Genomic DNA, 17,553 nt, shown 5'->3' on the forward strand with positions numbered 1-17,553 from the left:
TAGAATGAGATTTTCTTTGATATTTGTAACATTTGGGAAAGGCTGAGTTGTTTTGTTTAATTCTTTTAACTAATCTTCCTTTCCTGTATTAGGAAATGTTAGCGAAGAGAATACTGATAAGTTTTTCTTTTCATATTGCATAGGTAGTATAGTGTTATTTAAATAATTGAGATAGCTAAGTTTTATTTGCCTTTTAAATACTGGCCTAATTGTACCAAGTTGTATATCACACATGCCCAGCATTGTACTATAAGTCTTGATAAAGTGATTGAATACATTGGACCAAGTAGAAACGTACTTTCCTTCTATACTTTAGAACATGTTGGAACATTCTGGATAATCTGTGATTTATACCTAGTTGTCCTCAGTTCTGGACTCTCAGAAAAGCATACAAGTAACATCAAGCAATTAGGTTTGAGCTCTGGCTGTACTGAGCTTTATAGATAAATAGTTGGCACAAATCGTGCTAAGTTTGTAATTTCTAGAGATCATACATTCTTCAGAGTTTACACATGCATTTGCCAACCATCACATATGTGATTTTGTTTGGCTAATTTCTCCTCATTTTTAAAGTTAAAGCTCAGACATCTATCACCTGTATAAAAGCCCTCCATGACCCTCAGCCATTACCAACATTGTTTTAGATGTCAATTCTTCTTTGTCCCCACTGTATTCATTACTGTAGCAAGCTGCTTTGTAGTCATTTATTCCTGTATCTGACTCTTAATGGTGACTGAACTGTTGGAATTCAGGAATTCTAAGCTAGTCTTGGAAATTCCCAGCACCTAGTGCAGGACCTGACTATGGTAAGTGGTCAGCAGAAGTCTAATTCATTTGTTATGAATGCATGACTATCATACATTTCTTATTTCTGATGGTAAAAATTATAGAGTAAATAAACCTCTTGCAATTTGTGCTTCTGGATTTTAGAAATAAAAATATGTCAATGATTGTGTTGAAAAGTGCTAATATAATATTATTAAAATTGCTTTAATAGAAATCCTCTGTGGACAAAATGCAGCAGTTAAATACTGCTCACCAGGAGGCATTAATGAAGTTGGAGAGACTTGAGTAAGTGTCAGATACGTGAATGCAGTTTTAAATGAAAAATTAATTGTAAGTTATATTTTACAACTTAGAGTCCACCTTGAGTGTCTTTTATCTTCTTTAATAAATGGTATTTAAGTTTGCCTTGTCCAACAAAACAGACAAAATTTAGTTTTTATTCTCTTAATTATATTATTTACTCTTTGGTTTCTTTCTCTTCAGTATGTTAGCCTGATTTGTTTAAACTCTTAACTTCCTCCCTGAATTATATATGGAATATCTCAGGTAGATGAATTAACTGTCCAGACTCTTTCTTCCTTTAGATCTGTTAACTCTGTTAAAATTTTTGTTCCTAAGACAGAATTTGTTTTGTTTTGTTTTGACCCACAGATCATAGAAAAAGCTCAATAAACAATTATGCTTTTTGGCCTTCCTTATTTGAGAATACTTTTAAAAGTTTAAAGATTTATGTATTTATTTAAAAGAGTTATACAGAGAGAAGAGAGAGCGAGAGGAATCTTCCACCCACTGGTTCATTCCCCAGATAGCTGCAATGGCCAAGTCTGAACCAGGCTGACACCAGGAGCCAGGAGCTTCATCTGGCTCTCCCACAGAGGTGTCAGGGGCCCAAACATTTGGGCCACTTTCCATTGCATTTCCCAGGCCATTATGAGGGTGCTGGATCAGAAGTGAATCAGTAGGACATGGCCTGGCACCCATATGGTATGCTGGCATTACAGGCAATGGCTTTATCTGGTATACCGCAACACCAGCTCCAAAAAGATGGTGATTTTGGCACCATAGAATTTTGAAATCCATGTTTTTTCATAAACATTTTAATAAACTTTTTGAAGATTCTTCATTTGCATAAATTTCAATTTTTTTGCACCAAAATAATCTTTTAAGTCTATTTTCCACAAACTGTTTAAAGTACCCTCATATATACAGATGCTCCACACCCTCTTACTACATATATCCTGGTATAGGGGCTTATAGGGACATACCACCCAGTTGTATGCTGAAAATCCTACAGCTTGAAAATGAATTTAATACACTCAGTACTGAGAGAGTACTGAACATCTGAACATGCTGAGCCACGTAGTGTGCTGTAGAGTGTTGGTGGTTCACCCTCACGATTACGTGGCTGATTAGGAGATATGGTTCACTGCTGTGCTCAGCCCATAAGAAAGTCTTAGACCGCACATTGCACAAAAGATCAAAATTCCTAATAGGGTTTCTATCACTCTTGTGTCCTTGTAAAGTTGAAAAAAATTGTTTATGTGGAGCCATTTTAAATTGGGGACCATTTATATTGATTTTGAACAAAATTTTTTTTTTAAATTATATCCCTTCTAATTTGTTGATGTCCTTAGGCTTTTTATTTCGGTTGAGACCTTTTCTAACCTACCCCTGGTATACATTGCCTTTATAAGCAGCAGTAGGCTGAAAGACTGGGAAAGGGCAGTAGATCTTAAAATTTAGCATAAGACACCACAAGTCACATCAAAAGAAAAGTGACACAATGCTGCAAAACATTACCAATTCTATTAACCAAAGCCCTGCAGTATCCTAGTATACAAATTGATAGAGGAAAAGGTAACTTAATAGAGAAGTGGACAAATGCTATAAACTGGGAACTTATAGGAGTATGAAAACAGATGGCTAATAGGTGAGCAGGAACTAAAGTTAAGAATAAGCATGCAAGAGATTTGAGCATGTCCAAGTGTTGTTTGCAAGGACTACAGCAGAGGAACGGATGGTATGAGAGAGTAAGAGATGTCAAGAGATGAGAGCCAGAGTGAAGTGGAGAAATTAGCATTGAACAGGAAAAGGAATACCATTTTCACTTTATTACAAATGGAGTTAGAAGGGGTAGGTGGTAGAAGATGAGTTGTAGATTTGATGGTAGAAAATTAATGGAGCTCATCTGATGTTTATTTTCTCTCTTTGGTAGACTGTCATAGGAAAGGATGGAGTTCAGGAACAGTGAAAACAATATTTTCTTCATCTCAGTTATTTAAGGGCAGGGACTTCATTTTGACCCTTCAAAATTAGGAATAAACGTTATTTTAATTTATTATCTTTAGTTCTGTTCCAGTTGAAGAGCAAGAGGAGTTTAAGCAACTTACAGATGATATTCAGGAGCTGCAACAATCACTGAATCAGGAGTTCCGTCAAAAAACGGTATCTGTTGTGACACACCTTCAAATTAAAAAAAATTTTTTTTATAGGTGTGGTAAGGCGTGTACTGGTGGTAAGAGCACATTGCATTAGTTGCAAAATAATTGGAATATATTGATTGCTGTGCCTATTTGTGCTTCTTATAATGATGTGTGATTGTTTTGCCCATGTACAGTCATGATGGTTTGTGTTGTCAAAATTATGTACTATAGTGTTGAATGCAATTTTTTAGTATTCTCTTGTCCCTAAACTACATTCTGTGGCAAACTGGAGACTGCAGCAAACCCTCAAGGGTGTCTCCAGATATTACTGTGAATTTTCCTGGGAAACCCTGTAATAACATTTGTCATTTACCTGTTGAACTATTATTAGCATATGGCAGTTTTGTTGTGAGATCATATTACTTTCCTTTCATATCTATGGGAAGCTGGATTTTTTCTACATACTGCAATTTCTACAATAGAAAGCAACCAATAGTGCTTTTTTTCTTCTTACTATTTGTTGAACTATTTGCTTAGTGTAGAGTTAATCTTACGAGATAAAGTAAACTGAAAGTAGTTCATTGTAGACATTAAGAGAAGAGAATGAGAGAGGAAGAGGAAAGGTAGGAGTGTGAGCAGGAGGGAGGTAGGGTGTGAAGTTATCACTGTGCTCCTAAATCTATATATATGAAGTACATGAAATTTATTTACCTTAAATAAAAAAAAGAAGCAATATCATGAAAATCATTGTGGAACAGGAAGTAATTATGTCTATGTCCAGTCTGATTCCAAGGTATGTGAATTTATATAGAAACATCCAATTTGGAAGTAGTGGTGGTTGTTTTGAGGATAAGGTAAAAATATTTTTCCTTTCAACTACTATGTATTGTTTTTTCCATGGGCTCCCTATTGTCAGGATATGTATATGTGTACAGTTATTTATGCTTAATTACTTAGTAAAGAAACTCTTAGTTTTTTTTGGCCTATGGACATTGTGAATGGAGAACATTTAAGAATATCTCGTCTAACTCACTTAATTCCTTTCTTACATTTATTTTATGAGAAAGCAGTGAGTGGCTGAATGTGAATCTGATTTGATTTATTGTAAAGCATTTGCTGCTTTTTCCTTTAGCTAGTGCTGCAGGAAGGAAATTCCCAAAAGAAGTCAGAGATTTCAGAGAAAACCAAACGCTTGGTAAGCAACTTTAGCATTTAAAGTTTGAATGTGTATTTTAGAGGAATATTTTAGTAGTGTGTGTTATTTAATCAAATATTTCTTATGTTTTTCCTTGAAAATAAAACTTTAAGTTTGAATGTAACAGATGTCTATTGTTTTACAAAATATTGAAATATAGAAATGGATGAAGAAGGTAAAAAAAAAACAAAACCGAGCTCTTACCATTCCATCTGATATATATCATAGATTTCATTCTTTATGCAAATTTACATATATGTGTGTAACTTTACATTAATTGTATTACATTCAATATGTTCCAAGCTGCCTTTTATCCTGACTTAACAGTATAGTCCAAATAGTTATCAGGAGTTGCCAATAGATCTTTGTTGTGTTAATGGCTGTATATTGTTATGCATTGTTTATATGTACCATAATGTGGATTCTTTGAGTCTCCCAGTACTTACGTTGCTTGTTTTTTGCTAACCATAAATGTATGTATATGAGTGTTAACATATATCTGAACTTAATGTATATTTCTGCATCGGATTGATTTTTTTTTTTTTAAGATTTGCTTTATGTATTTGAAAGAGTGGCAGAGAAAGGGACAGAAAGAAAGAAAAAGGTGTTCCATTTGCTTGTCCACTTTCCAAGTGAGACCACAAAGGCCGGGGCTGGGCCAGGCAGAAGCCAGGAGCCCTTAGCTTCATCCAGGTCTCCCACGTGAATAGCAGGGGCCTTGGGCCATTTTCTGCTACTTTCCCATGCACGTTAGCAGGGAGCTGGGTAGGAAGTGGAGCAACCAGGAACTGAACTGGCACTCCGATATTAGATGTCAGTATCACAAGTGGTGGCTTCACCAGCCACACCACAACACAGCTCCTGCTTTTTATATTAGAATAAATTCCCAAGTTTAGGATTTCTGGGTCAAAAGAAATAAACATTTACAGTTGACACATATTGAAACTAACTTCAATAAAACGTGTATGTTCCTTTCTCTACACCCTTGCCAAATTGGATGTTTTTAGTGTTTTCCTTTGATACTCATTTTTTTCTCTTACAGAGAAAAACTTCAATTTTTAATTTGATGTCTTTAATTCTAGTGATTTTTACATCTCAGTGATTTGTAGTTACTCTCATTTTTTAAACTATTTGTATAGCTTGTTTAAAAAAATCTCCATTAATAAGATGTTAACTGTCTAATTATGTGTCTTATAGTTATGGTCTTTATCATTTTGGACTTTAATTGTGTACATAGGAAGGCCTGTCCCATTCATCTTACTACTTTTCAGTAGTATGTTTTCCCTATTATTTTAACATATATATTTTAGATATACCTGAAATGTACTTTATTATCATATGTCTTTTTTTTTTTTTTTGTTTATTGGCAAATGCCTTCTTCTGAGTAGTACTGACTGTGGCTCAATTTTATTACTCATTTGTTTTTGTCTCATTTAAAACTAGGTTAAAACAAAATCACCTTGTAATTATATCAAGTTTAGCTTTTCATAAAGGGAAGAAAAGTAGTGAAAGTCAACACTGTTGTAAACAACATGACTAATTTTGTAGAGCGTTAAGAGTAGATAGTATGGTGGTTTGCTGACTCCAAGATGGAGTATATAGAAATAACAGAAATGCAGTATTTCAGACATTCAGTTTTGGCCTCTGAGTTAGCCATTCAAAAGGTAAGAACCTTTTTTTAAGTTAAAATTTAGACAAATTACAGAAGTCATATAACAAAACATCCATCTTATAAAATACTCAAATTAAAGTTCTTCTTTTCCCGGCCCTCTTCACCTAGAGGTAACACTGTTCTTTCTCTGTGACATCACATGCACATATAGTCACTTGTCACTTTTTGGTGGTTCTGTTTTTGTGGAAACATGTCGGTTTTTTTGTAGAAACAATTTTGTTCACAGAATTGATCTGTTTTATATGTTGATCTGTGAATCAATTCTTTTGCTTAATATTGCTGAGAAATCTTTCATGTCAGTGTGTGGAATCATAATATCTGAAAACAATATATACACTATCAACAAGTATTTGAGAAAGAAGGTTCATATGAGTTTTTTTTAATATACAATTTTTAGATTTGCAGAAAAGTTCTAAGAGACTATCTGGATAGCCTACACTTTGCTTCCCTCTATGGGGGAAATTCATGAGAAGGAATTTGCTTTTTGTTTTTTTTTTAAAAGATTTATTTATTTGAAAGGCAGAGTTAGAGAGCGAGATGGAGAAAGGGAGATACAGAGAGGAAGAGGTCTTCCATCCACTGGTTCACTCCTCAAATGGGCACAATGGCCACAGCTGGGCTATGCTGAAGCTGGGAGCCAGCAAGCTCTTCTGGTTCTCCCATGTGGGTGCAGGTACACAAGCACTTCTTCCACTGCTTTCCCAGGCACTTTAGCAGGGAGCTGGATCAGAAATGAAGCAGCCGAAACTTGAACCAGCACTTATATCGGATGCCAGTGCTACAGTCAGCAGCTTTACCTCCTCTACCACAGCACCAGCCCCAAGGATTTTGTTTTGATTCAACAAACATATATTGAGCATCTTCTCAGTGCTCTTTGGAGACTCAGAGAACAAAGATAACAACTCCAAATTGCATGGCCAATTTGGAAACAGGTATTAAACCCTTATTTATAGCTTTGTAATACATTAATTATGCTATTTACAGAAGGAATGTAAAGGAAATGGTAGCAGGATTTTCAAGGATCAATAGAAATTCAGTGGGCAGACAGGAGTGGCATGCTGATTTTCTAGGAGAATCATACTTATCAAAGAATTAGCAGCTAGAAGTTGTGGTTTGGTGCATTAAACCACCACCTGCAATACTGACATCACATATCACAGTGCCAGTTCAAGCCCCAGCTGCTCTGCTTCTGATCTACCTGCCTATTAATATACCTGAGAAAGCAGTGGAAGATGGCCCAAGTACTTGGGCCCCTGCCACCCATGTTGGAGACCGGGATGGAATTCCAAGCTCCTGGCTTCATCCTGCCCCAGCCATAGCCATTGTGGTTGGTTGGGGAGTGAACCAGCTAGAAGATACTACTTTTTCTCTCTCTCTCTCCCTCTGTCTCTGTGTGTCACTTTTTCAAATAAGTAAATAAATAAATCTTTTTTAAAAATTTAAAAAAGGTATCACTTAGAATTGTCTAAACTAAAAACAATTATTACCATATTATAGGATATAGTAGGCAACTTGTGACAGATGAAACTGAAAAGGAAGGTAGTAGCTGTGTAATGAAGGAGCTTGAGTGTCATGCTAGGGAGCTTGCCTTTTGGCATACACTTAATCATGAGCAAGTAAGCAGGCAAGTAATATGGTCAAAATTTAATTTTACCCCTCTACAGTGAATGTGGGACTAGTTTTTTGTTCTTTTCCATGATTGATGTGGTAAATCACCATTTTATTATATATTATATATAAAAATGTTTTCTGAACAGAATGAACTAAAGCTGTCAGTAGTTTCTTTGAAAGAAATACAAGACAGTTTGAAAACAAAAATTGTGGATTCTCCAGAGAAACTGAAGAATTATAAAGAAAAAATGAAAGATACAGTCCAGAAGCTTAAAAATTCCAGGGTGAGTTTCCTTTTCATTTTAATTCTTTCCTATGTGTTTTCTTTTTGGCCAGTCTTGTTTAATTGTGTTAATTTTCTGGATCCTAGATTATCTCTACTTACTTCCTCTTTCACTTTTTGAATTTGCCTCCAGTTATATCTCTTCTTAAAACTAGATATAGAGGGGAAAAGTTTCAAGACATGAGATAAGTTGTTTAGCAGAGTTTTGAGAGTTTGCTGTGAGTGGTGAAAACAAATATTCTGAACATGTGAATTGATGAGAATCATGTTGTAGTAACTACTATGCAATTGTGTTGACCCTGAGAATCTAACATATCAATAAATTCCTTGAAAACAACAGTTACGTACTCCCAAGATCTAGTTGTTTTAGTATACATGAGAAAAATATTAAGCGATTTTGTAAACAATTGCATAATTAGAAATCATAGTATGTACTTTGACAGAGTAAAGGGCATGCATGTGTGGAGCCTGAAGGTGTACAAGAAATCTTGGTCCCCTCTGTTTAATTTTGCTTGAATGTAAAACTGCTCTAAAAAATTAAAATCCATTTTAAAAAACAAAACAGAGAAAAAATAGGGTGTTTTAAAATAATGTTATGGAGGGGGGCCAATTTAGTATTGTGAGAATCAGAAGAGGAAATATAATATAATAATAAATATAATATAATATATAATATAATATATATAATATCTGAACGATTAACAGTTATCAGTAAATTTTACATGGAAGCACATTCAAGGCAGAGGGATTAGCGTATATGAATTCTGTGAAGAGGGATCAAGGTATGCTCAAGGTTAGAGATCACTGGGAGGTGGTTTGAAGTGGGATAGGACAAAATTAGAAGTGGATAGACAACTTAGCATCATTTATGAGGCAAGGTTTTTAAGCTACTGATGAAAAAAAGTATGGCTTATCTCTGAGCTTATTAAGACGACTCCTGATAATTAATATTATCATACAGAAGTAAACAAAAATTATCATAATAGAAATGAGAGCCCAGAAATGGCTTTATGTATCTAGGTGGAAAGGATGGTTCATCTAAAAGAAAGTTCTGTTTCAATTAGATATTAGATATTCAACTTGAAGGAAAGGTAGTTGGGTCTATCCCTTATGCCAGTTAGAAAAATAAATTCTGTGTATTAAAAGATAAAATATAACAAATTTAGGAGAACGTATTTAATCTTTAACTGGGATTTTTTTTAAAAAAAATTAAGATTGGGAACCCAAAAACTAGGCTTATTGGAACATATTTAAATTGCATATGTCAGGTAAGAGGATTATGTCTGATATGCAAGAAGTATCCGTGAAATAGCAAGAAAAAGACATCATAGAAAACTGAGCAGTAATGCGACTGGGCATCTCACTGCAGAGATATAGAACTAGTGAATAAGGTGGGACCAGGGGGCAGGCCAATGGGGAGAAGGGAGAAGTCTTTGTATTGTTACAGTGATTGTGGTAAATGTGTATTCATTTTTAAATATTAGAAGAGGAATTAATCTTCTTAAAATAACTAGCTGTAGTAATAACAATTATGTAAATGAATGGGAAGATTATAAATGGTAATATGATTGCCCAGTAATAATCAGAAGTGGTTTGAGTATTTGCAGAGTGAACTATTTTAATGTCTTCATAAATAACCCTTGGAAGATATTTCAATGAATGCTATAGTAAAATAGGGCACTTTTCCTTTATCTGAGGGTAGATATTTGACAGTTAAGCATAATTATATGTGTGTGGACACTTGTCAGTAAAAGTGCTGGGTTACTGATTTAGAAACTTGTTCTCTGAAGCTTTCAGTTTTAAGTGCAGAAATTATTAAAGAGCAAAAAATTGACATTGCCATTTCATAAAGGAGAATAACACTGTGGTCTCTGTTTTCTTTTTTCAAAGCAAGAAGTGATGGAAAAATATGAAATCTACAGAGATTCAGTAGACCGCCTGCCATCCTGTCAGTTAGAGGTGCAGTTATATCAAAAGAAGATACAGGACCTTGCAGATAATAGGGAAAAACTAACCACCATTTTAAAAGAGGTTTGTATGGTATAGAGTCTTCATGTCTTTATTATGTAATATCTTTCTGTAATTCCTTGGATTTGTTTTCACATTTTGTTAGTTTTTTCCTGGAAAAAAAAAAAAGATCGTTCTAAGTATAATTGATATAGCACTATATGCTGGGAAATAAGACAGTTTTCTTATTAAACAGAGCAATAGCTACCATTTTAGCCCTAAGAAGAAATGGGTAAGAATGAACATAGACCATTGGCATGTATATTTTGGAAAATGGTAATGTAATTTTAAATGTGTTAAAATACTTGGAAATGATCTTATAATCAGTAAGCATAAAGTTTCAGCATGGCGCCCAACATTGTACCTAAGATTATTTTATTTTCTTTATGTTTTAAATTTATTTTATTTGAAAGGCATAGTTACAAAGAGAAGGAAAGACACAGAGAGAGGTCTTCCATCCTCTAGTTCAGTCCCCAAATGGCATAACAGCCTGGGCTGGGCCAAGCCTAAGCCAGGAGCTAGGAGCTTCTTTCTGGTTTCCCACATGGGTACAGGGGCACAAGCACTTGAGCCATCCTCCACTGCTTTCCCAGGCACATTAACAGGGAATTGAATCAGGAAGTATAGCAGCTGGGACTCGAATTGGTGTCCATATGGGGTGCTGGCACTGCAGTCAGTGGCTTAACCAGCTACACCACTGCACTGGCCCCATATCTAAGATTTATATAGAGATTTAAAGTTTATGACATTTAATGTCTCTGCCCTAAAAAATGAGAGCTATTGTTGTCACTTAAGTTTCTCGGGCTAGACACCTGAAAATTCTTTTCCACTTCTTAACTCATCATCTTAATCTAGACTGCCTGCTGGGTTTCTAACATATTAGTGAAAACAGTTGTTTTTTTTTTTTTGTTTGTTTTGTTTTTTCTTTTTTTTTTGAGGACAATAAGGTGATACTGCCTGAAGTATTCTTTCCTAACTTCATAGTCCTCTTATCTGCCATCAGGAATCACCAAAAAAAGATTGACAAGTCCTGTTTTGCATTTTGTCTAAGGTCTACCTTTTCTTCTTGTTGTTTGGTTTTTTTTTAAATATTATGTGGACTTACCTTTTTTTTTTTTTTTAAGATTTATTTTATTTGTTTGAAAAACAGAGTTACAGAGAGACATAAAGACACAGAGTGGTCTTCCATCTGCTGGTTCATTCTCCAAATGGCCACAATGGCTGGAGCTGAGCCAATCTGTAATCAGGAGCCAGGAGCTTCTTCTGGGTCCACGTGGGTCCAGGGGCCCAAGGACTTGGGCCATCTTCTGCTGCTTTCCCAGGTGCATTAGCAGGGAGCTGGATCACAAGTGGAGCATCCATGACTCAAACCAGTGCCCATATGGGATGCTGGTGCTACTATCTTATCTCAGACCCTGACTCTCAACCCTAGCCTTGGAGCCCATCTTCTTACTGTGTCTCTGTTCCTGTCCTAGCTCAGGATAGTTCATCAAAGTATCTCTCGAGTTACTGTGTCTTTCTTTCTTTCTTGTCATCTCCTTTAGTTAGAGTGGCATTTTTCTGCTGGGCTTTCTGGGTTTAAACAGTTTTATTCATTTTAAAATTATATTTTATTAAAGCTTATCATAGATAATAACTTTTTCATTTTCTTTAATTGGTTGTATTGACTTCAAATACTTCTCCTAAAACATAGAGCCTGAATTTGGAGGACCAAATTGAGAGTGATGAGTCAGAACTGAAGAGATTGAAGACTGAAGAAAATTCATTCAAACGACTGATGATTGTGAAGAAGGAAAAACTTGCCACAGCACAATTCAAAATAAATAAGAAGCATGAGGATGTTAAGCAGTACAAACGCTCAGTAATTGAGTATGCAGTTCTTTTCAATTTTAGTGCATTAGAAAGTAATTAGAAAAAGCTAATACATCTTCCCCGTCCAGGAGTCCCAAACTACAATATGCATATTTTCTGGAAGGTATTCTACCTTCAGGTGACTAAAACAGATGAGTTAATTATGAAACTTATAATGCTTTGTCTAGATTTGGAGGTGTTTTAGCTATGAGGTTTTTTTCCTTTTCTAGATACCATGATTGTAGTGCCTTTGTGTAATTCTTCAGAAAGGGTATTGGTGTTACTACTTTTTTCAGCACGCTGTATTTTCTTAATTGAAGTTTAATTTTGTGTACACAGAGCCAGAATGGTTTTCCATACCATTGATGTCTTGGACAACCTATTCAGAGAAAATCATTTAACATGACTTAATGAAGCCAATATCCTTCATGTTGACGGAAACATTGGTGGCACGTATTGAGGCCATATTTCTGGATTAGACCATGCTGTTTGAGCAGATGTGGCAAGAGTGAGAACCCTAGCCAAGTTTTTCTGGGTAGCTTCCAGTAGAGCTGCTCATGACCCATCTTGCTTTCAGGAACGCAGTGAGGCAGAAGCCTCAGTGCACTTTAGAGATGGTGGTCTGTGGTTGCATTAGGATAAGTCCACTGGTCCAGTTGGCCAATAGAGTTGTCACATCCACATTTTGAGGAAAAGTCTTACTGTTTTTATTTAAGGAAGAATTAATACTTTGCTAAACATTGGGGTTTTTTAGCCAATAGGTTGAGATATTTCATTAATAGAGTTCTTCCCCATCATCCCAAGAATGTGTTTTCAGAATACATGTCCCACACATGTCCAGGATGCCATTCTTTCAGTAGGGTTTGAGCATCTCCTCCACACTGCCTCATACAAATGAAGAAAAAGGGCAGAACCTGAGGACTTCGTATTTGTTGCCAAACTGCCTTACAGAAAGGTTGTGCTGGTTCAACTGGGGAAGTGTAACTTAAAAACCTCCATTTTAAAGAATGTCTTTTTGGTGAAGACTTCACTGTATGTCATGATGTGTAGCATCGCATTTCAGGATTTTCATCTATTTCCCTTTGTTCCTTGAGAAAAGTTTTACTTTTGTCAAACACTGATCACTTTGGAATCAAAATTAGAATTGAGTGTTTACCTTTTTAGATGCTTAAGAGGAATTATCTATTAACTGTCACTGTTTCCCTGTAGGGATTGCAATAAAGTTCAAGAAAAAAGAGGTGCTGTCTGTGAGCGAGTAACTACAATAAATCAAGAAATCCAAAAAATTAAGTCTGCAATTCAACAACTAAAAGATGCCACCGAAAGGGAAAAACTGAAGTCTCAGGTGAGTGTGTTCAAAAGAAATTAGCTTCAGATAATCACATGAGTTTAAAATGTAAATTCATGTCATTCCTAATTATGAGGATTCTTTTTTTTTTTTTTTTTTTTTGGGTATAGGAAGGTACCATTTTATTACAAAGAGTCGCACAAAAATGAAAATAGTATCTCAAAAAGGAAGCTAGGCCGCCAGCCTCCACCTGCAGAGCTGGGGAAGACTGAGGGCGGGCAGCACTAGTTTTGGGGCTCACCTGAGGCCAGCGGGATGGTATGACGACAACAGAACCAACCTAAAAATGGCTAATGTCACCTTAGGGGCTGGAAAGAATAGGAAGTCCCTGAGGACCCAGCCACCCCTACCCTCCTAGAATGTTCAACAGGGGGCACCTTTCCATACCTGGTAGGGAGACACCTTAGTGTGTCTTGTAGCTCCCTTCTACCCACACCTGGAGCCTTTTGTGGTTTAAAATCGAACTGGGGAGGGATGGCTGGCAGGGCAGCAGCTATAAGAGTTTACCCAGCTTGGCTACCCTGGCCTCAGGGCCTTGGTTCTTGTCTAGTCCTCAGGATATTTATATTTAATATATTTTTATATAAATACACAGAAATAGAAAATATAAAATCTTGAGGGGTTAAGGGAGAAAGGTGGGAAAGCGGCCAGGAGCCAGATCTGGAGACGTCTGCTCAGGCCAACTTGACCTCCTCTTTGACCCCTTTGGCTTCTGGCTTCTCCTCCTTCGTTTTCTCCTCTTCTGCGACTTCTTTCTTCTCTTCGGCATCTTTCTCTTTTTCATCTTCTGTTTTGACTCTCTTGGCTTTCTTGAAGTTGGAAGAATTCTTGCGCCCGCCCTCTCCCTCCTCATCAGAGTCAGAAAACTCCTCCTCACAGGCAATTCGTTTGTCAGAGGAACAGATCGAGATGCGCTTGTCAGGGTCCTCTTCATCCTCATCACCACTCTCCTCCGGGATGGCATCCTCAGGAATCGCCTGCATTTGGACCCCAGGCGCGTGTGGCAGCATCCTCAGGTTCTCAAACAGCCGCTGTTTGATCTTTTCCAGATACTCATTAGTGTTCTGGTTCGTCATATTGGAAGGACTGATGTGAAGCTTAAAATCCATTCTTATTAATTCTCTGGAGTAGAAATTGACACCTAGGGTTTTTCCTTTTACTTTTATTTATAGTGCCTTTTCTATTATCCTTGTAATGGAGTAGCCCTGAGATAATGCTACTTCAGTTGGAAGGGAAAAAGGAAATGAAAGGAATGTAAAAGAAAATGGTCATGTTTCTCTTCCATGGTCTGCCCAATACATTGTTGGGCTTTTTCTGTTCTTTTCTTTTTATTCTCCATCTGTCTTTTTCCTGCCCCTTAACTGGTTAGTCACCAAGACTCAGTCTTTGGCCTTTTAACTCTAGAATGAGGATTAGAAAGATGTTAGGTGATTATCTGATCCTACCTCTTACATAAACCAAGTCAACAAATACTTATGTGTCTTTATGTAGTCTAACTACAGTTAATAAACCAGCTATTAATTAGTAACTAGTTACTAATTCAAATTTGAGCTATCTTTGTCTAGCAATTGTGAAAGATGCCTGTGTCTACCTTGTATAACACTACCAACCTGTTGGGAGTGTATATGTCTCACCAATAGCAATTTTACATTTCTTGACAGTAACAACCATGTCTTGTTAACGTTAGTGTGTCATATAAAACCGTGCCTAGGTTGGTGCCTTATATGTAATATACTTTCCATACATATTTTTAAAATTGAAAGGCCGGGGTCAGTGCCATGGCTCACTTGGTTAATCCTCCGCCTGCGGTGCTGGCATCCCATATGGATGCCGGATTCTAGGCCTGGTTGCTCCTCTTCCAGTCCAGCTCTCTGCTGTGGCCTGGGAAGGCAGAAGACCTTTCTCTCTGTCTCTCTCTCACTGTCCAACTCTCTGTCAAAAAAAAAAAAAAAAAAAAAAAGAATTGAAAGGCCAACTAGCATGTTTCTCAAAATACTTTGTATTCAAATTGAATGGGGAAATTTTAAATGAACAAACTCCAATCCAAATATATTATTTAGAATCTACCAGGTTGGCCCTTGAATTTGTATTTTTTAGCATGGCTTTTGAGAAGTTCTGACAGGCTCTGCGTAATTGTTTTCAGTTGTATGGAGTTATAAAACTACATGCTGTTCTACAAGGACAGTTTTAGTTAGTAAGAATGTTATTTTTTATTTTGAATTTAAAATATTAATTTCTGTATTCTGTTGAACTCAACTGTTTGGAAAAATCTGTAGCCTCTTCAACTTAATTCCTCAGACATTTGTGGATAATAATCATGGGTACTTTCAAATTTCTTTTGTTTAGGTTAGTCAGCCTATTTTCTAGCCATTCTCTAGATAGATTGATTTTCAGATTCATTACTATCCTTCTTACTGTCTTTTCTATTCTGTTTACTTCTTAACATTATTCCATTTGAAATGTAGAACTCCTTGACAGCAGTTAGTCTACCAGTTAAGATGCTCTTGTCCTGTGTTGGAGTACCTGGGTTTAATACTCAGCTCTGGCTCCTGACTCTGGCTTCCTGCTAATACAGACCCTGGGAGGCAGTGGTGATGGCTCAAGTAATTGGGTTCCTACCACTCACTAGGAGACCTGGCTTGAGTTCTTAGCTCCTGGCTTCAGCCTGGCTGGGTCATTGAGGGCACTTGGAGAACATACCAGTAGCTGGGAACTCTATATCTAACTGCCTTTCTTTCTCAGTCTCTGCCTCTCAAAAACTTAAAAAAATAGGGGCTAGCATTGTGGGATAGCAGGTTAAGACATCGTTTGTAATGTGGGCATCTCACGTAGAGTGCTGATTAAAGTCTTGGCTGCTCCACTTCTAATCCAGCTGCCTGCTAATGTGCCTGGGAAGGCAGTGTGGGATGGCCTCAGTGCTTTGGCCTCTGCTATCCACGTGGGCAAACGGGATGGAGTTCCTGGCTACTGGCTTCAGCCTATTCAGCATCAACCTGACTTTTGGGGGCATTTGCAGAGTGAACTAGTAGACAAAAGATTCTCTCTCTCTCTCTCTCCCTCCCTCTCTCCCTCCCTCTTTCTCTGTCACTGCCTTTCAAATAAAGAAATAAATCTTTTTTAAAAATTAAAAATAAGTAAATAAGAATGGCTAACCCCAAAGTGCAATTCTTTTGTTAAGCATAATATTGAATTGGATTTTTAGTAGCAGCAGCTTGCCTTAGACTCATTGAGCTTGTGATCAATTAAAGGAGCCCTGTCTTACACATAGAATTCTGCTGAATTAAGATTTTCTTAACCATGCTTTTAACCTGATTATTACTTTTTTTTTTTTTAAAGGATTTATTTTATTTGAAAGGCAGAGTTACAGAGAGAAATCTTCCATCCACTTGGTTCATTCCCCCAAGTGACTACAACAGCCAGGGCTGGACAAGGCCAAAGCCTGGAACCTGGAACTCCATCTGCGTTTCCCATATGAGTGGCAGGGATCCAAGCAGTTGGGCCATCTTCTGCTTTCCCAAGTGCATTAGCAGGGAGCTGGATTGGGAGTTCGGGACTCTGACTGGTGCTCATGTAGGATGCCAGTGTCATAACAGCAGCTTAACCTGCTGTGCTCCAGTAATAACTTTTTATTCAGGATTTTACTATTAAGAAATAATAGTGGGTTTTTAAGATTTTGTTTTACTTATTCAACCTATATTTACAAAATATCAAAATCAGTTTAAATCTATCATTCACATTCATTATTTCTCATTTTGTAGTGTAACCTGCAATCTTGATTTCCATTCCTTTTTCTCCAAGATAAACATGTTGAGTAGAACTAAGTTCTTCACTGCATTGTATTTTTTGCTTCAGTTTGGCATAGAGTAATTGATCAAACCTTAAGGTACAATTGTTCAACTGCTATGTTGTTCTAACTACTTTGCCCAGTCTTCATTGTGATATTCGTTGTACATTACTAGCATGGGAAGGTCTCTGAATGCTTTGGTTGGCTTAGGACTTCAGATGTTTGCTTCTGCGGACTTGCAGCAGGAATTAGGCTTGGCTGTTTCATTCATTTATTGTGGCTCTACCTCTGGAATTGACTCACTGGAAGTCTGCTCATGTTTATTCTCAGGAGAGTATTCCTTTGTGCATATTTAAGTGGTTGCTTTAGATATTCATAGATCATGTATCCTTATTTAGCCACACTTAGTTTTGATACTTTTTCACAAGTAATAGCTTTTTAGTAAATTTATTCAACTTTCTTTTTACTGTGAATAAACATATACCCCAATAGAACTAGGAGGTTAAATTGATTTACAACTGCTAAATGTGCTGATTTTTTTTTTATGTGCTATAGTGTGACATTTCTTTTTTTCTTTTTCTTTTTATTTTTTT

General features: G+C 36.6%; 1 protein-coding gene across 4 annotated transcripts in view; it reads left to right on the plus strand.

Moving 5' to 3' along the window:
• The window catches only part of NUF2 (NUF2 component of NDC80 kinetochore complex), a 38,270-nt gene that overhangs the window by 15,780 nt on the left and 4,937 nt on the right, over positions 1 to 17,553 (plus strand). For all 4 annotated transcript variants that reach the window (XM_062192656.1, XM_062192655.1, XM_062192657.1 and 1 more), the window contains exons 7-13: positions 998 to 1,071; positions 3,135 to 3,231; positions 4,342 to 4,404; positions 7,834 to 7,971; positions 9,861 to 10,001; positions 11,671 to 11,846; positions 13,038 to 13,173. In XM_062192656.1, the coding sequence (XP_062048640.1) occupies positions 998 to 1,071; positions 3,135 to 3,231; positions 4,342 to 4,404; positions 7,834 to 7,971; positions 9,861 to 10,001; positions 11,671 to 11,846; positions 13,038 to 13,173 (825 nt within the window). The remainder of the gene's footprint in view (positions 1 to 997; positions 1,072 to 3,134; positions 3,232 to 4,341; positions 4,405 to 7,833; positions 7,972 to 9,860; positions 10,002 to 11,670; positions 11,847 to 13,037; positions 13,174 to 17,553) is intronic.

This window comes from Lepus europaeus, chromosome 5, assembly GCF_033115175.1.
Source record: "Lepus europaeus isolate LE1 chromosome 5, mLepTim1.pri, whole genome shotgun sequence".
Lineage (NCBI taxonomy): Eukaryota > Metazoa > Chordata > Mammalia > Lagomorpha > Leporidae > Lepus > Lepus europaeus.